We start from the raw sequence: 17,111 nt of genomic DNA, 5'->3' as shown, positions 1-17,111 counted from the left end.
CCCTTGGCTCGGACCCCAGTTGTTTCTGCCCTTGAGGAAAGGAGGCCTGTTTCAAACTAAGATATGCAAAGTTAAACTATTTACTTTTAAAAAAAAAAAAAAAAAGGCTGAGCATAGCGTGAGCCCAGCGGGTTTCTGGAGCGCCTGGACGCGGGCCTTGCACGCTGAGCCCCTTGAGTGGGGCTGTGGGCTTGTGGCAACAGTCTTGCTTCTCCGCCTTCATTCAGAAGAACCGTGTGGCTTGTGGTCGGTCGTGTCTCAGAAGAATGTCCGAGCGGGGCAGGCAGGGAGCTCCTGCCGAGGGTCCAAGCGGGGCCTGCACACTAGTGTGTGCGCTGGCAGGATGGCATGGGGGCGGGGCCGAGTGCTCCCCCCTCCCCCCACTGCCCTGACAACCGCCCTGTCTTGCCCCCCAGGCCGGCTTCCCACCCAGCGAGCTGGCCCTCAGCAGCCCCGGGCCGCTGTCCCCTTCAGGCCCCAAGGCCGGCGTCCAGTATTACTCCTACCCCAGCCACGCTCGGCGCAGAGCCGCGGAGAGCGGACTGGGTGAGTGGGGCGGGCGGGGTACAGGTGCGGGGGGACGGGCTCCCGCGGAAGTACCAGGTCGGGGTCCCGTGGCCCGGAACCTGCGTGACTTGTGCCCGGCTCAGCGGGGGCTGTTAGCTCTGGACGCGGTCTCGCCCGCTGGAGGCTCATGGCCTTCTCACGCTTGGGAACCCCCACCAGCACCTCCGGCTGCACTGGGGGGTCTTAAACGGCAGCGTTCTCCACAACACACAAACATGTAGAAACATGCTCAGTGGCCCTTGAGGAGGACTCTGGGTTCCAGAATGAGAGGCGAGGCCTTGCCCGGTCCCCCTCCGCTGGGCCACGCGTGTTGCTGTCCAAGCGGCCGCGGAAGCCCAGCAGGTGGAGACTTGGGGTCCCTGAGCCGAGCGAGGAGGGAAACTGCCAAGCACAGGACCCACACCGGGGAGGCGTGACTGTGGGAGCGCAGGGAGGGGCCCCCTGCAGACCCCCCACCCGAGCTCTGCCCTCAGACCTGTGCACATGGGTCTGCGACCTCATTCCGGTCGTGTCATTAGCGGGGGAGCTCGGGGGTCTCTTCTCCCCCACCCCTTCCCTCCGCGCCCCTGGCTGGGTGGGGCGGGTGCCCGGCAGGTCTAGTGGGCTCAACTCCTTGCTCCGCACAGACTCGCAGCCCAAGAAGGTCCGGAAGGTGCCGCCGGGTCTCCCATCCTCGGTGAGTTGAGTGGCCACAGAGCCAGGGTCCAGGCTCGGGGCCCTCTCTGCAGGGGGTGCGCAGCGTGGCCGTGGGGGGAGGCGCTAGGCTGTGTGTGACTTCTGCCGACGCTGTGGCTCTGATCCAGCCAGCAGCGAGGGCCCTGGGAAGTTCTTCCTTGGGTCTAGCTCAGATCCCTGTTACAAGAGGGCCCGATGTTCTCTGGGGCCGAGGCACCTTGGGAACGGTGTGATGGGCTCCTGGGAGCGGGAGTGGGTTGGAGGCGCCCTGGGGGTCTGGTTCATGGGGTCCCCACCCCAGCTGCCTGGCACCTGGTGCTGGGCCAGGAGGGGCTCACCACCCCGCACTCCAGCGATGGGAGTCACTGAGAGAAAAGGCTGTTTGCTGGTGTCCCCGGCCCGGCCGCCCTCTCTGCCTGGCTCCCGTGCCGCCCCCCGTGGGCTGACCCCAGTTCAGGGTCGGGGCGGGCACCCTGCAGCCGGGAAGTGTGGGTCGGGCTCTTTGAAGGTCTTCTGCCTGGCGTCCTCAAGCCCCTGCTTCCCCTGTCTGAGCCCGCAGCCCAGGCCACTGGAGCACCAGAGCTGAGCCCCCCAACCTCCCCGCTCCTGCTCCTGGAACTCGTTTGCCACCTTGCGGGCCTGCTGATCCTCCAGGCCCGGCCTCTGCACCCCATGTCTCCTGGGGTTAGGGCTGCGGCCCTGGGGGGTTCAAAACGGGGCAACGGGGAAGAGGCAGGGCTGGGGGCATCAGAGCTGGGCTCGGACGGGTTGGGAGGAGTTGGCTGGTTGCAGGAGGGGGACGGCGTCCTTGGTCGGGGGTCCAGTCTGCAGAGGCCTCGGAGGCACAGGCTGGAACTTGGTGCAGGGGCGGGATGGGAGGCGGAGGGTAGAGAAGGAGCAGGAGAAAGGATCTCCCCGGAACCTCTAGTGCTGGCCAGGGGAAGGGTAGAGCACACAGAGTGAGGGGCTGGTAGCTGGAGGGCAAGGCTGGGGATGGGTCGCCATCACAGTTGGGCCCCTCCTGGCTGACCGCCCCTGCCCGTCTGCAGGTGTACCCGTCCAGCTCAGGGGAGGACTACGGGAGGGACAGCACCGCCTATGCACCTGCCAAGGCCCCCAGCAGCGCCTATCCCCCCCCCTTTTACATGGCAGGTGCGTGGGGGCTCACCTGAGACGGTTGGGGCTGCGGGTCCCCTGGCCTCCTCTCACCATGTGCGCCTCCACAGATGGCAGCCTGCACCCCGCGGCCGAGCTCTGGAGCCCCTCCGGCCAGGCGGGCTTTGGGCCGGTGCTGGCTGGGGCCTCGTCACCCCTGCCCCTCCCCCCAGGCAGTGGCGGCTCTGTCGGGGGCAGCGCGGGCTTCGGCAGCCTGCACCAGCACGAGCGCATGGTAGGTCTGCAGGACGGACAGGGGTGGGTGTGCGGGCAGCACCCTCAGCGGACCCCCGTGACCCCGTTCCCTCCACAGGGCTACCAGCTGCACGGGACGGAGGTGAACGGCGGGCTCCCGGCCGCGTCCGGCTTCTCCTCAGCCCCCGCGGCCGCCTATGGCGGCGTCTCCAGCCATACGCCCCCCGTCAGCGGGGCCGACAGTCTCCTGGGTACCGACCCCTTTACCCCTCTTCCGGATGGGGACCCTCCAAGCTTGAAGCCTGGCTGGGTGCGGGGGATGGGCCCTCATCACTCCCGTCCTTCCCCTCCTGGGCCTGCCCTGCATCAGGCCCTGTGGGCCACATCCAATGTCTGGAAATGGGCCTTTGAAGAATGGGTCCCCATTCTTCCGTCTGGGGGAGCAGATTCTCCAGGGGAAATGGCTCACTCGGGTCCTGCCCGCCCGCCCGCCTGTTCCTAGAGCCGCCGTGGTGGCAGGGGGCAGGACTCCAGGCCATTCCCAGCTGGAATGGGGCTGCCCCGTGCTGGGTGAGGACATCCACGCTAGGCAGCTGGGGCACCAGCATCCAAGCTGGGCCTGGGGCGGGGGTGGTACTGTCCCTGAGCTCGGCTTCCTCTCTCTTCACCCCCCAGGCTCCCGCGGGACTACTGCTGGCAGCTCTGGGGATGCCCTGGGGAAGGCATTGGCCTCGGTGAGGCGTGGGACATGGGGCGGCCAGGGGTGGCTGGGCTGGCAAGTGCCCGAGGCTGGCCCCTGACCCCATTTGGTGGCCCTGTCTCTCTTCTCATCCCTGTTGCAGATCTACTCCCCGGATCACTCAAGCAATAACTTCTCCTCCAGCCCCTCGACCCCCGTGGGCTCCCCCCAGGGCCTCGCAGGTCTGTGGGGGGGTTGCTGGGAAGCTATGGGGGCTGCATCAGGGTCCTGCAGCCCTGAGTGTGTGGAGAGCTGGGTGCACCCCCAGCCTCAGGGCTCTGGTTCCCGCGGGCATCTGGAAGGCTTTCTGGAGGGGGGTTCTTCAGTCCAGTCTACGTTGTACAGTCAGGGACAGGGCAGGGAGTCCAAGAGCCAGAGTAACAGGCCAGACTCCCTCCCGGACTCCTACTAAACGTGGACAGGTTGGCGTTTGTCCCCCCAGTGTCTGATAGGCACCAGTGGCGTGCCCTGGTTTTGGCTTTGCTAAGGGGGCCGGTCATCCTCTCCCCAAGAGGACCTTCCTGGGGGTCAGCTTGTGGTCAGCTTCCTGGAAGGCTGCGTGGTTTTATTAGAAAGCCCGCAGCGCCTCATTTCTGCAGTGGGAGTTCTCAGGGACCCTCGCCTTGCTGAGTGCACACAGGGCCCCTGGGGTGGACCACTGGTATGGCAGGCTGACCCCTGGGACACCTGCTATATGTGCCACTGGGCTGCCTTCCCCGTGGGGATTGAGTTCTGGAGACAGGAACCCGTCTGCTGGGTGGGTTCCCAGGAACGGCCTGGCTGGCCCGGCCTCGGCAGGGTTTCCATCGGCCCAGCGGGCATGGGGGCCACCATATGGCCTGCCTGGGCATTGCAGATCCTGCGGCCTCTGAGTCGGGCCACTTGGACACCCCGCCTACGGGGCCCCCACTGACATGCCGCCTACCCCTTCCAGGGACATCGCAGTGGCCCCGGCCAGGAGCCCCTGGTGCCTTATCGCCTAGCTACGATGGGGGTCTCCACAGCCTGGTGAGCTTCCCGGGCTGGATGGGCACTGTCCCTCATGGGCGCGTGTGGCCAGGGGAAGGCATGGTACATGTGGACCTTGGGCCGGGGGAGGTGGCCCATGAGGGCAGCTCAGCATGTCTGCTGTGGCCAGCGTACAGGGCTTGGAAGCCGTGTCCCCAGAGAGCCGCTCGGGCTCTGTGACTAGTGGGATTTGCAGGACGGGGGTCCCCTTGGCAGGTCACTTGTGGGGCACATGGCCTCGCTAGCCAACGAAGGCTCAGGTTGTGTGCCGGGCCCCAAGGCCATGCAGCATCCCAGGGGCCTGCACTCTTGACCCCTGCCCCTTCCCTGTCCGCAGCAGAACAAGATGGAGGACCGCCTGGACGAGGCCATCCACGTGCTGCGTAGCCACGCGGTGGGCGCCTCGGCGGATGTCCACGGGCTGCTGCCCGGCCATGGGGCTCTGGCCTCGGGCTTTACCGGCCCCGTCATGCCACTGGGGGGCCGACACACAGGCCTGGTGAGTACTGTTCGGGGGCGGGCGGGGCGGGGGATCAGGGTGGGCAGGCCCTGACCGCCGAGCCCACTCCTCTGTCCGCAGGTGGGAGGCGGCCCCTCGGAAGACAGCCTTGCGGGCAGTAGCAGCCTCCTGCACAACCACGTGGCCCTCCCCGGCCAGCCCGGCGCCCTCCCCGAGCTCGCTCGGCCACCGGACTCCTACAGCGGTGAGCCTCAGTGTGGGGGCCTGGGAAGGGGTGGCTGGCTCAGGGAACTGGGCTAGGCTGGGGGACTGCTCTCTGCCAGGCACTGGGCTGGGGCCCCTCACCGCATGCAGCGTCCCCTCCACCCGGCACCAGGAAGTTCCTTCCTGGAGGGGGTGGAGCCCGGGCACTTCACGTGGTTGGCGTCAGCCCTGTGCTTGGGGCCTGTGTGGGCCCTGGGCAGTAAACCAGGAATTAAACCAGAAACCCCATCCCTGGGGGGTGAGCAACAGTGGACTAAAGGCAGAAGGGAGGATGCTAGGGGAAAATGGGGAAAGGGCATAGAGAAACTTGTACTTTTAAAGATGGCAGGCAAGATTGTGACATTTGGGCAGAGCAGTGGAGGAGAAGCAGACCAGCGCTTGGGAGATGCGTGTGCAAAGGCCCCTGGGCAAGACCATGCCTGGTGTGTTGAAGTAGTGAGGAGCCATGTGTTAGATAAGAGGGAGGTGGTGAGGTCAGGGAGGTGACAGGGCAAGTCGTGCAGGGTCCTGTGGACATGGGAGGACTTGGGCTTTGACCCCAAGGGACCTGGAAGCCTTGGAGGGTTCCGGGCAGGGTCTGGAGCTGCCAGACTCAGTGCCCACAGCCGCCCTCTGGTGGCAGCTGAGGATGATGGGTGACCGCTGAAGCCGTGGGGGGCGGGGGGAGTGGACTGTGCTGGTCCAGGAAGTGGGGTGGGGGTGCGTTCTGGGTTCTCAAGCCAGAGAGGCCACAGGATTGCAGCTGTGGAGGCCGCGGTGGGATGCAGGTCTGGAGTTCAGGGAGCGTGCTGACCACTGGGCACCGGGTGGAGCCCAGAGCCAGGACCGCAGGCAGGGTCTCCAGGCAGAGGGAGCGGAGCAGAGCCCCAGCCTGAGCACGGTGCCGGCTGAGGTGGAGGTGGGAGGTGGGGGGGGGGCAGACGCGTCAGGTGCCAGAGTTGAGGACCCACGCTGCAGCAACATGGGGTCAGGGTCGTGGCCACCGGCCGTGGGCTGTGGACTTTCTGGAGAAAAACCGAGGAGGTGACAGCACTTCACACAAGGCTGCAGGGAGGAGGTGGTGATGGGCCAGTGAGGGTCTCGTGGCGGCCAGCCCCAGGCACGGGGACGTGGATTCTGCCACCGTGCTGGCAACCATGGCCTGAGAGGGTGCTGGGACTGGGCCGGGCCGGGCGCCCACACCGCCTGGTGTCCCGAGCCCCCGGAACACCGTGCCACGCCTCCCACATTAGGGCAGGTTCTCTTATCTGGCCCAGGGGCCTTGGCCGTCCTCCGCACGCCCCCTCAAAACCAGCCTGAGTGTGACAGCTGGCCTTGCTGTGTATTTCTTGATTTTTTTTATCACTTTTATCACATAAGGCATTTTTCTGGGGCACTTAGAGTCGCCACGATTCGGGTGGGGGGACGACTGGGGTGCAGCTTGACCCCTCACAGTGCTTGGAACGCCCTGATGTTTGTGCTGTGGGGCCGGCATTCCCTGAGTTGAATCCCTTGTCCCAGCTTCTCCCCTTCCCCTTGCCTGCTCTTCTCTCCCCTGCTCTCCTCTTTGCTACCCTGCCCTCCTCTCCCCTGCCCTGCCCTCCTCTCCCCTTCCCTCCTTTTCCCTCCACTACCCTTCTCTGCCCTCTGCTCCTATCCCATCTCCTCCTTTCCCCCCTGCTACCCTTCCCTGTCCTGCCTTCCCCTCATCTCCCCTGCCCTCCCCTGTCCTGCCCTCCCCTCTTCCCCTCCACTACCCTGCTCTGTCCTGCCCTCCCCTCGTCACCCCTGCCCTCCCAGTTCATCTGTTGCCAAGCCCAGGCCCCATTCCCGGTGTGTCTTTTGCTATCACAGTGTCGAGTTTCCTGCTGTGTGCCTTCAAACCCTGTGTTCCGTTACATGGCCTTGGGCTTTTCTGAAACTGGCATTGGCTGGCGTGGTCACGTTGGCAGCAAGGGCCACCTTTCTGCTGGGGGCTCAGGATGGGCCCTGATGTGGGACATTAGGTTGTTTCAACTTTCTACTCTTGGGGTAGGTGCTTTCTGGAACGTTCTGGAATGTGTCTCCAGAATGTGCACAGGAGCTTCTCGGGTGTGATTCCAGGTTGTGGGGTTTGGGGGTCTGTGGATCTACCCTCTCCCGATGACACCAGACTGTCCCGACCTCCCTCCCATGGGCAGTACCCCTGATGCTGGGCCCCGTCCCTTTGCCGGCTTCCCTACTTGCCGGATCCCGGTTTGCGTTTCCGCGGATTGTGGGTGCCGTGAAGTAGATGGCCGCTTCCTCGTCTACGAATCACCCATCTGGGAGCTTTCTCTGTTTTCCTCTTGAGCTCCTAGTCCTTTTCGCGTTCATTTGTGGGAATTCTTTTCATCTTCATTGGTTTATACAGGACCCGTGATGTCTTTTCTTTTTTAAAGATTTTATTTGAGAGAGTGAGCATGAGAAGGGGGAGGGTCAGAGGGAGAGGCAGACTCTGCGCCCAGCAGGGAGTCCCATGTGGGACTCGATCCCCGGACTCCGGATTGGTGACCTGAGCCGAAGGCAGTTGCTTTAGCAGCTGAGCCCCCCAGGAGCTCGGAACCCATCTTTTCTATCCTGCGGCGTATCTTCTTCTCTTCTTGGTGGGATCCTGGTAACCAGAAATTCTCAATTAGGCTATATAGTCCAGTTTATCAGTGGTTTTTTTTTTTTGTTTTTTTTTTGTTTTTTGTTTTTTTGTTTTTTCCAAGAACAGCTCATTTAGTATTGTAGGAGGTAGTCCTCCTCTCTGAACCACAGCGGGATTTCCACGCACTTTATTCTGAAGGTTTTCAGATCTTTCTCTGTTGGAACTGGTGATTGTGTGGTGTGAGATAGGGACCTCTGATTCTAGGTGTGTTTGCTGCTTTATTGTTGGTTTTTGTTTTTTTTTTTAAGATTTTTATTTATTTGACAGCACAAGCAGGGGAAGAGGCAGAGAGAGAGAGAAGCAGGCTCCCCGCTGTGCAAGGAGCCCCAGGCAGGGCTCTATCCCAGGACCCGGGATCATGACCTGAACTGAAGGCAGAGGCTTAACCCACTGAGCCACCCAGGCGCCCTGGGGCTTTTTTTCTTTTTCTTTTTTTGCATACGAAGTCCTGGCTTTCCCCAGAGACCTCACTCTGCTTCCCAGGAGGGCAGCGGGCATGTGTCGGGCGGCCCGGGTTGTGCGCAGAGGCTAAGCCCAGGCCCGTTGCAGGACTCGCGCGCGCCGGGGCGGTCTCGGGCGCCGGTGAGATCAAACGGGAGGAGAAGGAGGACGAGGAGAACACATCGGCGGCCGACAACTCTGAGGAGGAGAAGAAGGAGCTGAAGCCCCCGCGGCCTCGGACCAGGTGCCCGCCTCCCCGCAGCCCCCCGCAGCCCCGCCCGTCAGGACGCACGCACACGCACGCAGACATGCACACTCCCCCCCAGCCCCGCCCGTAGGACGCACGCAGACACGGCCGCAGCCGCCCCGACCCCCCGTCAGGACGCACAGACACGCACACGCCACCCCCCCCACAGCCCCGCCCATAGGACACACAGCCCCCCACCCCGCCCGCCCCCCCACGCGCGCCCCCCCCCCCCCCCCCCCCCCCCCCCCAGCCTCCGGCTGCCCCGCCCATCAGGACGCACGCACGCAGACACGCACACGGCGCCCACTGCGCGAGGCTGTCGGCGGGTCCCCCGCCTGTCCCCCCGCCTCACTGTCTCCCTCTGGCCCCCCGGGCCCGCCCCATAGCCCGGACGAGGACGAGGACGACCTTCTCCCCCCAGAGCAGAAGGCTGAGCGGGAGAAGGAGCGCCGGGTGGCCAATAACGCGCGCGAGCGGCTGCGGGTCCGAGACATCAATGAGGCTTTTAAGGAGCTGGGGCGCATGTGTCAGCTGCACCTCAACAGTGAGAAGCCCCAGACCAAACTGCTCATCCTGCACCAGGCCGTGTCGGTCATCCTGAACCTGGAGCAGCAGGTGCGAGGTCAGTGGGGGCGCCGCTCCCCTCCCCTGCCACTGCTTGCCGTGCTCTCCCCCCACTTCCTGGAGTCAGTCTCCCCTGCTGCGACTGTCCCCCCTCCCTGCTGTGACTTCCCCCTGCAGTGACCGCCTTGCCCGCTGTGACTATTCCTCTCCCTGCAGTGACTGTCCTGCCCTGCTGTGAGCTCCTCCACCGCGGTCGCTGTTCCCTCTCTGACCACAGGGCCGCCTAACCTGGCCCCAGTGTCCCCTCTGGAAATGGGAGGAGGATACTCTTGGGAGCCGTGGCTCTACAGAACTGGGCACTTTGGCTCTGAATTCCATCCCTGGACCCCAGGGATCCCTGCCCACCCCAGCCCTCCTTTCTTAGGGAGGCTGTAGCCTTCTGGCTGAGGCCCCTGTGGCCAGGGCCAGAGGTCACTGTCGCTGCGGACAGACACATCCTTGCGGGGCGCCTCAGCCCATCAGCCCCCATCTCCTGGTGAGGAGCCAGAAAGGCCCCCATGTGACTTGGCTCCCCAGTTCAGCTGCTTCCTTAACGCCTCCCACCCACCCACGCCTCCACGCCCGTTAACCCTTTCTCTCCTGCAGTGCTGTCGCTTGGACCGGAGCTGGGGCCCTCGCCCCACCTCTCCACCCCCCACCCCAGCCTGCTGTCCCCTCTGCTCTGAGGGTTCCGTGTTTCCGTGGTGGTGTGGACACCGCGCCATGTCCCCTGCGCCCACCTCTCTGCTCTCTGCCTCTCGAGCTCCCCTCATCCCAGCCCACCCACCCCTCTGCTTCCATGGCAGCCCCTCCTACCTCGCACTTGCTGCCCAAGCCCCGGATGGCAGGGCTGCGACCTTGGGGTCTTTCCTCCCCCACAAAGTCTCCCAGTTGGGACTTGAGGGAAGAAAGGGGACCAAGGGGTGCACCAGCCTCAGGCCTGTCAGTTTGGTCTGCGCGCTTGTCCTGGGGTCGGGGGTCACCGCCACCTGGCAGGATCTGCTCAGGCCCAGGGCCGGGTGGGTGGGCGGGCAGACAGGGGCGTAGCCTCCTCCCCCTACTGTGGGAGCCGGACAGGGCCCCTAGGCGCTGCTCATGTGCAGGTGTCTGGGCTCCTCTTCTGCCAGTGGGGCGCACACCAGGGCCAGGCCTTCACCCACTCCGCTTCCCGTCCCTGAGGCCAGGCGAGGCAGGCGTCCTGCTGAGGACGCGTCCCGCTGAGGACGCGAGTGAAGTCGCTGGGCAGAGCCATGTGGCTGATGCTTCGCAGGACTTGAACCAGGGTTCAGCCTTCGTGGCCGGCGTCTGAGCCGTTCAGCCGTCCTGTGTGTGATGGGGGCCGGTGCAGAGTCGGCGCTCGGTCACCGCAGCGCTGGGACACACAGGGCATTCATGGTAGTGATGAAAGGCCTGGGGAGCCCATGCTCCCAACCCAGAGTGGGGGGCCGTTCCACATCCAGCTCTTGGGGTGGCTGGGCGGGGTGCTTTGCCCGCTGGGCCAGTCTCTTTGGCCTGTCCTGCCCACACTGGTCTACCTGGCCTAGCCCTCGCACTGCCCAGCCAGCAAGTGCGCTGAGCCGGGAAGGTGGTACCAGGAGGGGCAGGGGGCGTAGGGTGCCCCCAGCTCCCCACAGATGGCCTGATGGGGACTCAGGGCCCACCCTCCATCCCCTGGGAACGCTCCTGCGTTGGTTTCCTTGGGGCGTCAGCACACACACAGCCTCTTCTGCGGCCGGGTCCCAGGTGCGCACACAGTCAGTCTCGGAGCTCCGAGCCCGGGGGAGCACACGGTCACGGACATGCACACGCACGCACACGCACGCACACTGTCCGCGGGCACCCGCCCGCCCGGCCCGGCCCGGCTCCTCGCTAACGGAGGCCCTGGTGCTGTGACCCAGCAGTACGGAGGAGGTGCTGTCCCTGGAGGAGAAAGACCTGAGGGACCGGGAGAGGCGCATGGCCAATAACGCGCGGGAGCGGGTGCGCGTGCGGGACATTAACGAGGCCTTCCGGGAGCTGGGCCGCATGTGCCAGCTGCACCTCAAGTCGGACAAGGCGCAGACCAAGCTGCTCATCCTGCAGCAGGCCGTGCAGGTCATCCTGGGCCTGGAGCAGCAGGTGCGAGGTAGGCTCCCGGGCCGCCGGCCCCGCCCCCGGCCCGCCGGCCCCGCCCCCCGGCCCGCCGGCCCCGCCCCGTGGGCTCCTCGCGCGCAGGCAGTGGGGCGCTCGGACCCCCGACCGGCGCTCTGCTCTCCAGGGCCCCGCGCCCACCGGCTCCCAGAGGGACCCTGTCCCACATGGCTCTCCCCTCCCCCCAGAGCGTAACCTGAACCCTAAAGCGGCTTGCTTGAAGCGACGAGAAGAGGAGAAGGTGTCGGGCGTGGTCGGAGACCCCCAGATGGTGCTTTCCGCCGCTCACCCGGGCCTGGGCGAGGCCCACAACCCCGCGGGGCACCTGTGAGGAGGGGGCGCGGCCCGGGGCCAGCGACCCAGCCCGGTCCCTGCCGGCAGCACGGCCCCCACCCTGGGCCTCACCGTCCCGACGCCCGATTCCTGGGGGCGGCCCCGATGGATCCTGAAACCGCGGCCTGGGCCCGAAGGGGCAGTTTTGTTTTGTTTTGTTTGTAAACAAAACCGGGAAGCAAGCGAGATGAACACTTTGTCCGAAAAGAGGAAAAAATGCCTTAAGTAGAAAACGCGGGAGAGTCTGAACCTCCCCTTGCGGGAGGGAGAAGCGGGACGGGCTCGCTCTCCTGCAGCCGTGAATCGTGCCTACGCCTGACCTGTGTCTTAAGGAAAATAAAGAACGTTAGTTAGATTTTTTTTAATGTCTTAGGAAATTAGCAGGGAGGATGCCTTTGGTCTCTCTCTCTTTTTTTTTTTTTTTTTTAAGCTTTTTTGCATATGTTTTGTAAGCAACAATTTTGTATAAAAGTTTCGTGTCTCTTGCTGCTTCTGCTGCTGTTTCTAGACCTGAGCGTGGCATTTCACAGTCAACCAGGTCATTAAAAGTCATATTGAAAAGACCCACCGTGAACCTGAGAGCCCGAGCCCCAGAGCCGCTGGCGCAGGAGGGATAGCGGACCCTTCTGCTCGCGGCTGGTTCAGGGGATGGGTGGTTACCTCGCTTCTTGTAGGAGGGACACTGTGGGCCCCCTTTGCCCTGGTGGAGGTTCTGCTTGGGGAGCCCTTGCTGCGTCCTCGCTTCTCCCTCGGGAAGGGGATGGGGGGTGTCTGCAGGGCGGCAGCTCTGCTCCCCAGCCCTTCCCCCTCAGCCTGCGGACCCGCACAGTCTGCAGACCTCCCCAGATGGGATTTTTTCAGACCACTGCTTCTGGGCACAGGGACCATACGACAGGAGCTTGATGGAGGGGGGTGTCCCCAGGCACCGCATCCTTCGTTCCTTTGACTTGGGGCCCTGGCCTGTTCTCTCATCTCTGGCAGAAGACTCTGGGCCAGCACACCAACCCCCACCCCAAGTGACTGACCCCAAACTCTGAAAAGCTCCAGGCTTTGGCCCTGATAACCTGCAAAACCAGAAGGGTGTGGGCCATATCCAGGCCCGGCTCCCAGGCCTCCCCACGTACCCTGCCTGCAGGGGGAACCGGCTCCACGCAGGGCTCCCCCGGGCCTAAACCAAAGGTCCCTGCAGTTGCTGGGACACCCGACAGCTGCCCCTCTGTGCATCCCCCAGGTGCAGGGTCAGGCCTGCAGGTCTCCAGGCTCCTTCCTGTAACCACCTGGCTCCCGCCACCGCAAGTGCATGCCCGTGCGCACGCGCACACATACGCACACGGCTTCTGGACCCCAGGTGGCCACGTTCACTTCCCCCCCCAACCCTCCCCTGCCACACTCCCAGAACAGTGGGGCTGTCCGTTGCCCTCACACCCTGTGACTGGCACTCCCTGAGGCCAGGAGCTGGACACCCCAAGGCAAGCACCAGGCAGGATCTGTGGGCCACCTCCCAAGCCCTGAAGTCACCTTGGTCCTCCCACTGATGCTGCCCACACCCCCCAAAGGGTTCTGGGGACGGCGAGGAGTCGTTGGCAAGGGGCCCTCCTTGGTGCCTCCCCTGGTCTGTGGGTCTGGTGGGTCCTGTCTCAGTGTCCCTCGGTCTACGTGGAGCCACTGCCCCCCCCCCAACTACTACTGGACTGTTCTGTACCCATAAATAGCCCTTGGGAATCGGAAGAGACACAAGGGAAAACCGTGCTGAGTGCCTTAAGATACCTGGTTTTCAAACAAAACTTTAAGAAAAATAATTTTATACAAGTGTCAACATGGCTGGCTGGATTCTTTGGGATGTGTTAAGGGCCCCTCTCTTGAGCAGCTCTGGAGACCTGTCCTGTGTAGCACAGAGCCGCAGCAATAAGTGTGACATCATATGGCCCCACAGCTGTCCCCTGGCTCTTCCAGCTGCTGTGTGGTTCCAGTGGGGGCGAAGGCAGGCGGAAGGGGGTGCCACGCCAGGTAGGGGGCATGGCATTCTGCCCCGCATGCAGATGCTGAGGCCTCTGCCCTGCATGTGATCCCCTGGGGGCAGCTGTCACAGAGCCCCACACAGGGATGGGGCCTGAAACCACCGGGACCGATTCTCCTGTTCGGGGCCAGGTCCCCCAGATCCTGGTGTGGCAGGGCCGCGCTCCCTCCTCGGGCTCCAGAGGAGGGTTCCTTCTGCCTCTCCCAGGTCCGGGGGCTCCAGGCATCCCTGCGGTTGCGGCCACATCACTTGGTGCCTGTCCCGGGTGCACAAGGCTACCTCCCCGTGCATCTGTCACAAGGACACACCAGTCATTGACTGCCTCACGGCCTCCCCTTTCCTGTACGACCTCAATTGAACTGACTGTACGTGCAAAGATCCTGTATCCAAATAAGGTCCCGTTCACAGGACCGGGGGGACAGGACGTGAGCGTGAGTCTTTGGGGGACAGGCACCACGAGGGTCTGACTGGGGCCATGGTGAGCAAGGCCAGCAAAGCCAGAGTGATGGAAGGGGCCCAAGGCAATTCCACATTCTAGAACCAAAGCACCTCGGGTCATGTGGGGAATCTGTACTTGTAATAAGAGGTTCTGGGATCTGGACACGGGACTGGCTCATGGGGAAAGCCACTCCCTGAGAGGCTGCCTGTTAGTTTTTATAATTAATGTGCCAAAGGCCACTGAATTATGCACATTAAGTCTATAAATGGGATGGTGTGTCAACACCATCAAGACAGTTTATGGGCCCCCGGGTGGCTCAGGCAGTTGAGCTGCTGTCCTCGGCTTAAGTCATGATCCCAGCGTCCTGCTCAGCAGGAAGCGTGCTTGTCCCTCTGCCCCTCCCCTGCTTGTGCCAATAAAATCTTTAAAGGTGTTTATGTTTTATTTTTTTTACGATTTTATTTTTACGTCTTCTCCACACCCAACATGGGGCTCGAACTCATAACCCTGAGATCAAGAGTCACATGTTCTTCCTACTGTGCCAGCTGGTGCCCCTCAAAAAAGCTGTTTAAAGATAGATCACAAAGGCGCTAAAATCCTTCAGTGAGGCATCCCCCCCTTCCTGTCCCAGCAAGGATCTGCTCTATGGAAATTTCTGGAAGGAACATCTTGGCCCGGCTCGGGGAGCCGCAGGAGCAAGGGATGGAGGAAAACTCGGTGCAAGGGACGTGCCCATGTCTTGACAGCAGCAATGGCATCTTGGGCATGTCTGAAGGGTGCAGGTCACTGTGTGCTTGTCCCAGACTTTCGGCCAGCCCCCGCCAGCCCTCTGAGCCCCCCCTGCTCTGGGGAAGACGACACAGCTTGGGCCTGACGTGAACCCCAGGCACCCTGCCATGCCGGCCAGCCCCTCGGACAGCACGCTGCGCTGCGGCTTCTGGACATGGACCCCTCATGCCTGACCCCGGAACTGGGGATGCTCGAGGAAAGGGCCTTTGCAGTGGAACTCCAGATCCTGAGATGAACTTGTCCTGGCTCAGGATGGGCCCCAAGTCAGTGACAAGCACCCTGATGAGAGAGAGAAGCCGCATGACATAGGTGGCAATCACGGAGGCAGAGGTGGGAGGGACAGCGGGTGTGCGGCCCTGTCACACGTGCATGGGGGGGCTTATGGCCTCCAAGGTGGGCAGAGCGTGAAACCCTGTGGTTTCCAGTTGCCCAGCGCACAGCTGTCACCATGACCATGGGGAACACGGAGCCTGTGTGTCCTTTCTAAAGTGGTGCAACGCCCCAATATGGTGGGAGCCCCATGTCTCACTGGCGGGGACATCAACAGGCGCAACTACTCCAGAACGGTTTGGCAGGCGGACACCGGGGCCTGGACACTGACCTGACCGTCCGCAGCCATTACATCTCAGTGTGAAAAAACAGAAAGCTTGGCGGTTCTGTCCACAGCTCAACACGGGGGCCCCGCTGCACGCCAGCCGGCCCCCCAGGATCCTCTCCAGGGCGATAAAGACACACACCCACTCAAAGACCTGGACAGAACCAGGCATGGGCCACAGCTGTGATGGCGAAGCCTGGAAACAGGCAGAGTGCCCTGCGCCAGGTGAGCCGTCTGCGCCCAGATTCGCCCTCTGCGGGCCTCCGCTGGGCAGCAGCAGAAAGGCGCCACACACCAAGTGGAACACACTGTATGCCCCCTGCTAGAAGAGTCAGGAAAGTGCAGATGAACCGGCAGGAGACAGATGAGTGCTCACAGGGGCCGGGAGGGGGCGGCAAGGGTCCAGACGGGCAGGAGGAAGGCCAGCAGGCGCCCGCAGTCCTGGTGGTGGGCGCACACACACGTCCAAACACCAAGTTGCACATGCTCAGTCCATGCGTTTTTGCATGTCCAGTATTCCTCGATAAGTTGTAAAGATTTAAAAAAAAAAAAAAAAGACTCCATCAACGGGTGAACGGATAAACACAACCCCCCCCACACACACACAGGGGAGCCTCCTTTGGCCACAAGCAGGAGCAGGGCCCCCACGTGCTGCTCCAGGGACGGACCCTGAGCCTACAAAGCTCAGGGAAGGAACCAGACACAAAAGGCCACAGGGGGTGTGAGTCCAAGTGTGTGACGCGTCCAGACCAGGCTCTTCCATGGACAGGAGAGGGGCTCGTGGGGGCCAGGGGCTGGGGAGAGGCTGAGGGAGGGGGAGGAGGAGGGAGACCTATGGGGCTTCTTTTGGAAGTGATGAAAATTTCCTGCAATTAGACAGGGTGGTGGTTGCAACAACTTTTGTGAATTTCACAGCATAAAAAAATTGTAGGAGCTGAGTTTCCCCTAAAGGATGGATAGGAGTATCATGGGAAATCCAAGGTCCTGCTTATCCACCACCGTTTTGGATATCAGGATCCTGACTACTTTTGGGGGATCCTCCCCTCCCCTAGTTTCAGTCCATGTCCTCTTATGAGCATAGCGACCTCTGCCCCATTTCCACAGCAGGCCCAGGAGAACAGCCTCGGGGCATTTTCCACAACAGCAAAGAGGTGCCACCTTCCTTCAAGGGCTGCTGGAATGTTGACCTAGAGTTTCCACATGCCACTGCTCAGAGAGAGCTCACAAGAGGGCAAGGACAACAGAAGAAAGAAGAGCTAAGAAATGCAGAGAGAGATTCGTAATAATATTGCTATGCTCCTGGATCCAGCCGTGCCTGAAGCCATCCAACATGCCATAAAACTCCTTTTCTCTTAGACTGGTTTTCGTATTTTATGGCTTCGAAGAAAACATTCTGCCTTATGAGCTGAAGTACATTAAGCAGAAGGAGCAATGAGGCAGGGCATCAGGAACTGCTGGATCCAGGACCTGCAGCCCTCAGGCCTCTATGCCCATCTCTACTTATTGTTTAAAAGAGTCCTTCCTTCCTTCCTTCCTTCCTCCCTCCCTCCCTCCCTTCCTTCCTTTCAGACACAGGGTTGGGGCGGGGAGCATGAGCGGAGGGAGAGGCAGAGGGAGAATCTCAAGCCAACTCTGCGCGGAGCCACGAGCCCAGCCTGGGGCTCGATCTCACGACCCTGAGATCAGGACCCGAGCTGCAACCTACAGTCCTGCGCTTGACTGACGGAGCCAGCCAGGCGCCCCCTCCCACTCCTCAGACAGCGTCACTCCGCCTCCCTCCTCTCTCGGCCACCTCCACGGGCTC

The 17,111-nt window shown here is 62.6% G+C and overlaps 1 protein-coding gene across 19 annotated transcripts in view; it reads left to right on the top strand.

Annotated features, from left to right (window-relative positions):
• Positions 1-11,545, top strand: part of TCF3 (transcription factor 3) — a 30,458-nt gene extending 18,913 nt beyond the window's left edge. For 2 of the 19 annotated variants that reach the window (XM_032846943.1, XM_032846942.1), the window contains 13 exons: positions 417-546; positions 1,194-1,243; positions 2,292-2,394; positions 2,469-2,632; positions 2,711-2,843; positions 3,268-3,326; positions 3,435-3,513; positions 4,266-4,339; positions 4,677-4,838; positions 4,920-5,043; positions 8,263-8,398; positions 8,788-9,023; positions 11,323-11,545. In XM_032846943.1, the coding sequence (XP_032702834.1) occupies positions 417-546; positions 1,194-1,243; positions 2,292-2,394; positions 2,469-2,632; positions 2,711-2,843; positions 3,268-3,326; positions 3,435-3,513; positions 4,266-4,339; positions 4,677-4,838; positions 4,920-5,043; positions 8,263-8,398; positions 8,788-9,023; positions 11,323-11,465 (1,593 nt within the window). In that variant the 3' untranslated portion in view covers positions 11,466-11,545. Of the gene's footprint in view, positions 1-416; positions 547-1,193; positions 1,244-2,291; positions 2,395-2,468; positions 2,633-2,710; positions 2,844-3,267; positions 3,327-3,434; positions 3,514-4,265; positions 4,340-4,676; positions 4,839-4,919; positions 5,044-8,262; positions 8,399-8,787; positions 9,024-10,902; positions 11,130-11,322 lie in introns of those variants that run through there. The other 17 variants (XM_032846950.1, XM_032846944.1, XM_032846947.1 and 14 more) reach the window with 17 other exon arrangements.
• The last annotated feature ends 5,566 nt before the right edge of the window (positions 11,546-17,111 follow it).

Source organism: Lontra canadensis, unplaced genomic scaffold (genome assembly GCF_010015895.1).
Source record: "Lontra canadensis isolate GAN:19392208 unplaced genomic scaffold, GSC_riverotter_1.0 scaffold184, whole genome shotgun sequence".
In the NCBI taxonomy this organism is placed as follows: Eukaryota; Metazoa; Chordata; class Mammalia; order Carnivora; family Mustelidae; genus Lontra; species Lontra canadensis.
Note: the sequence above shows the minus strand (reverse complement) of the source record. Positions and strands in the feature narration are given on the sequence as shown.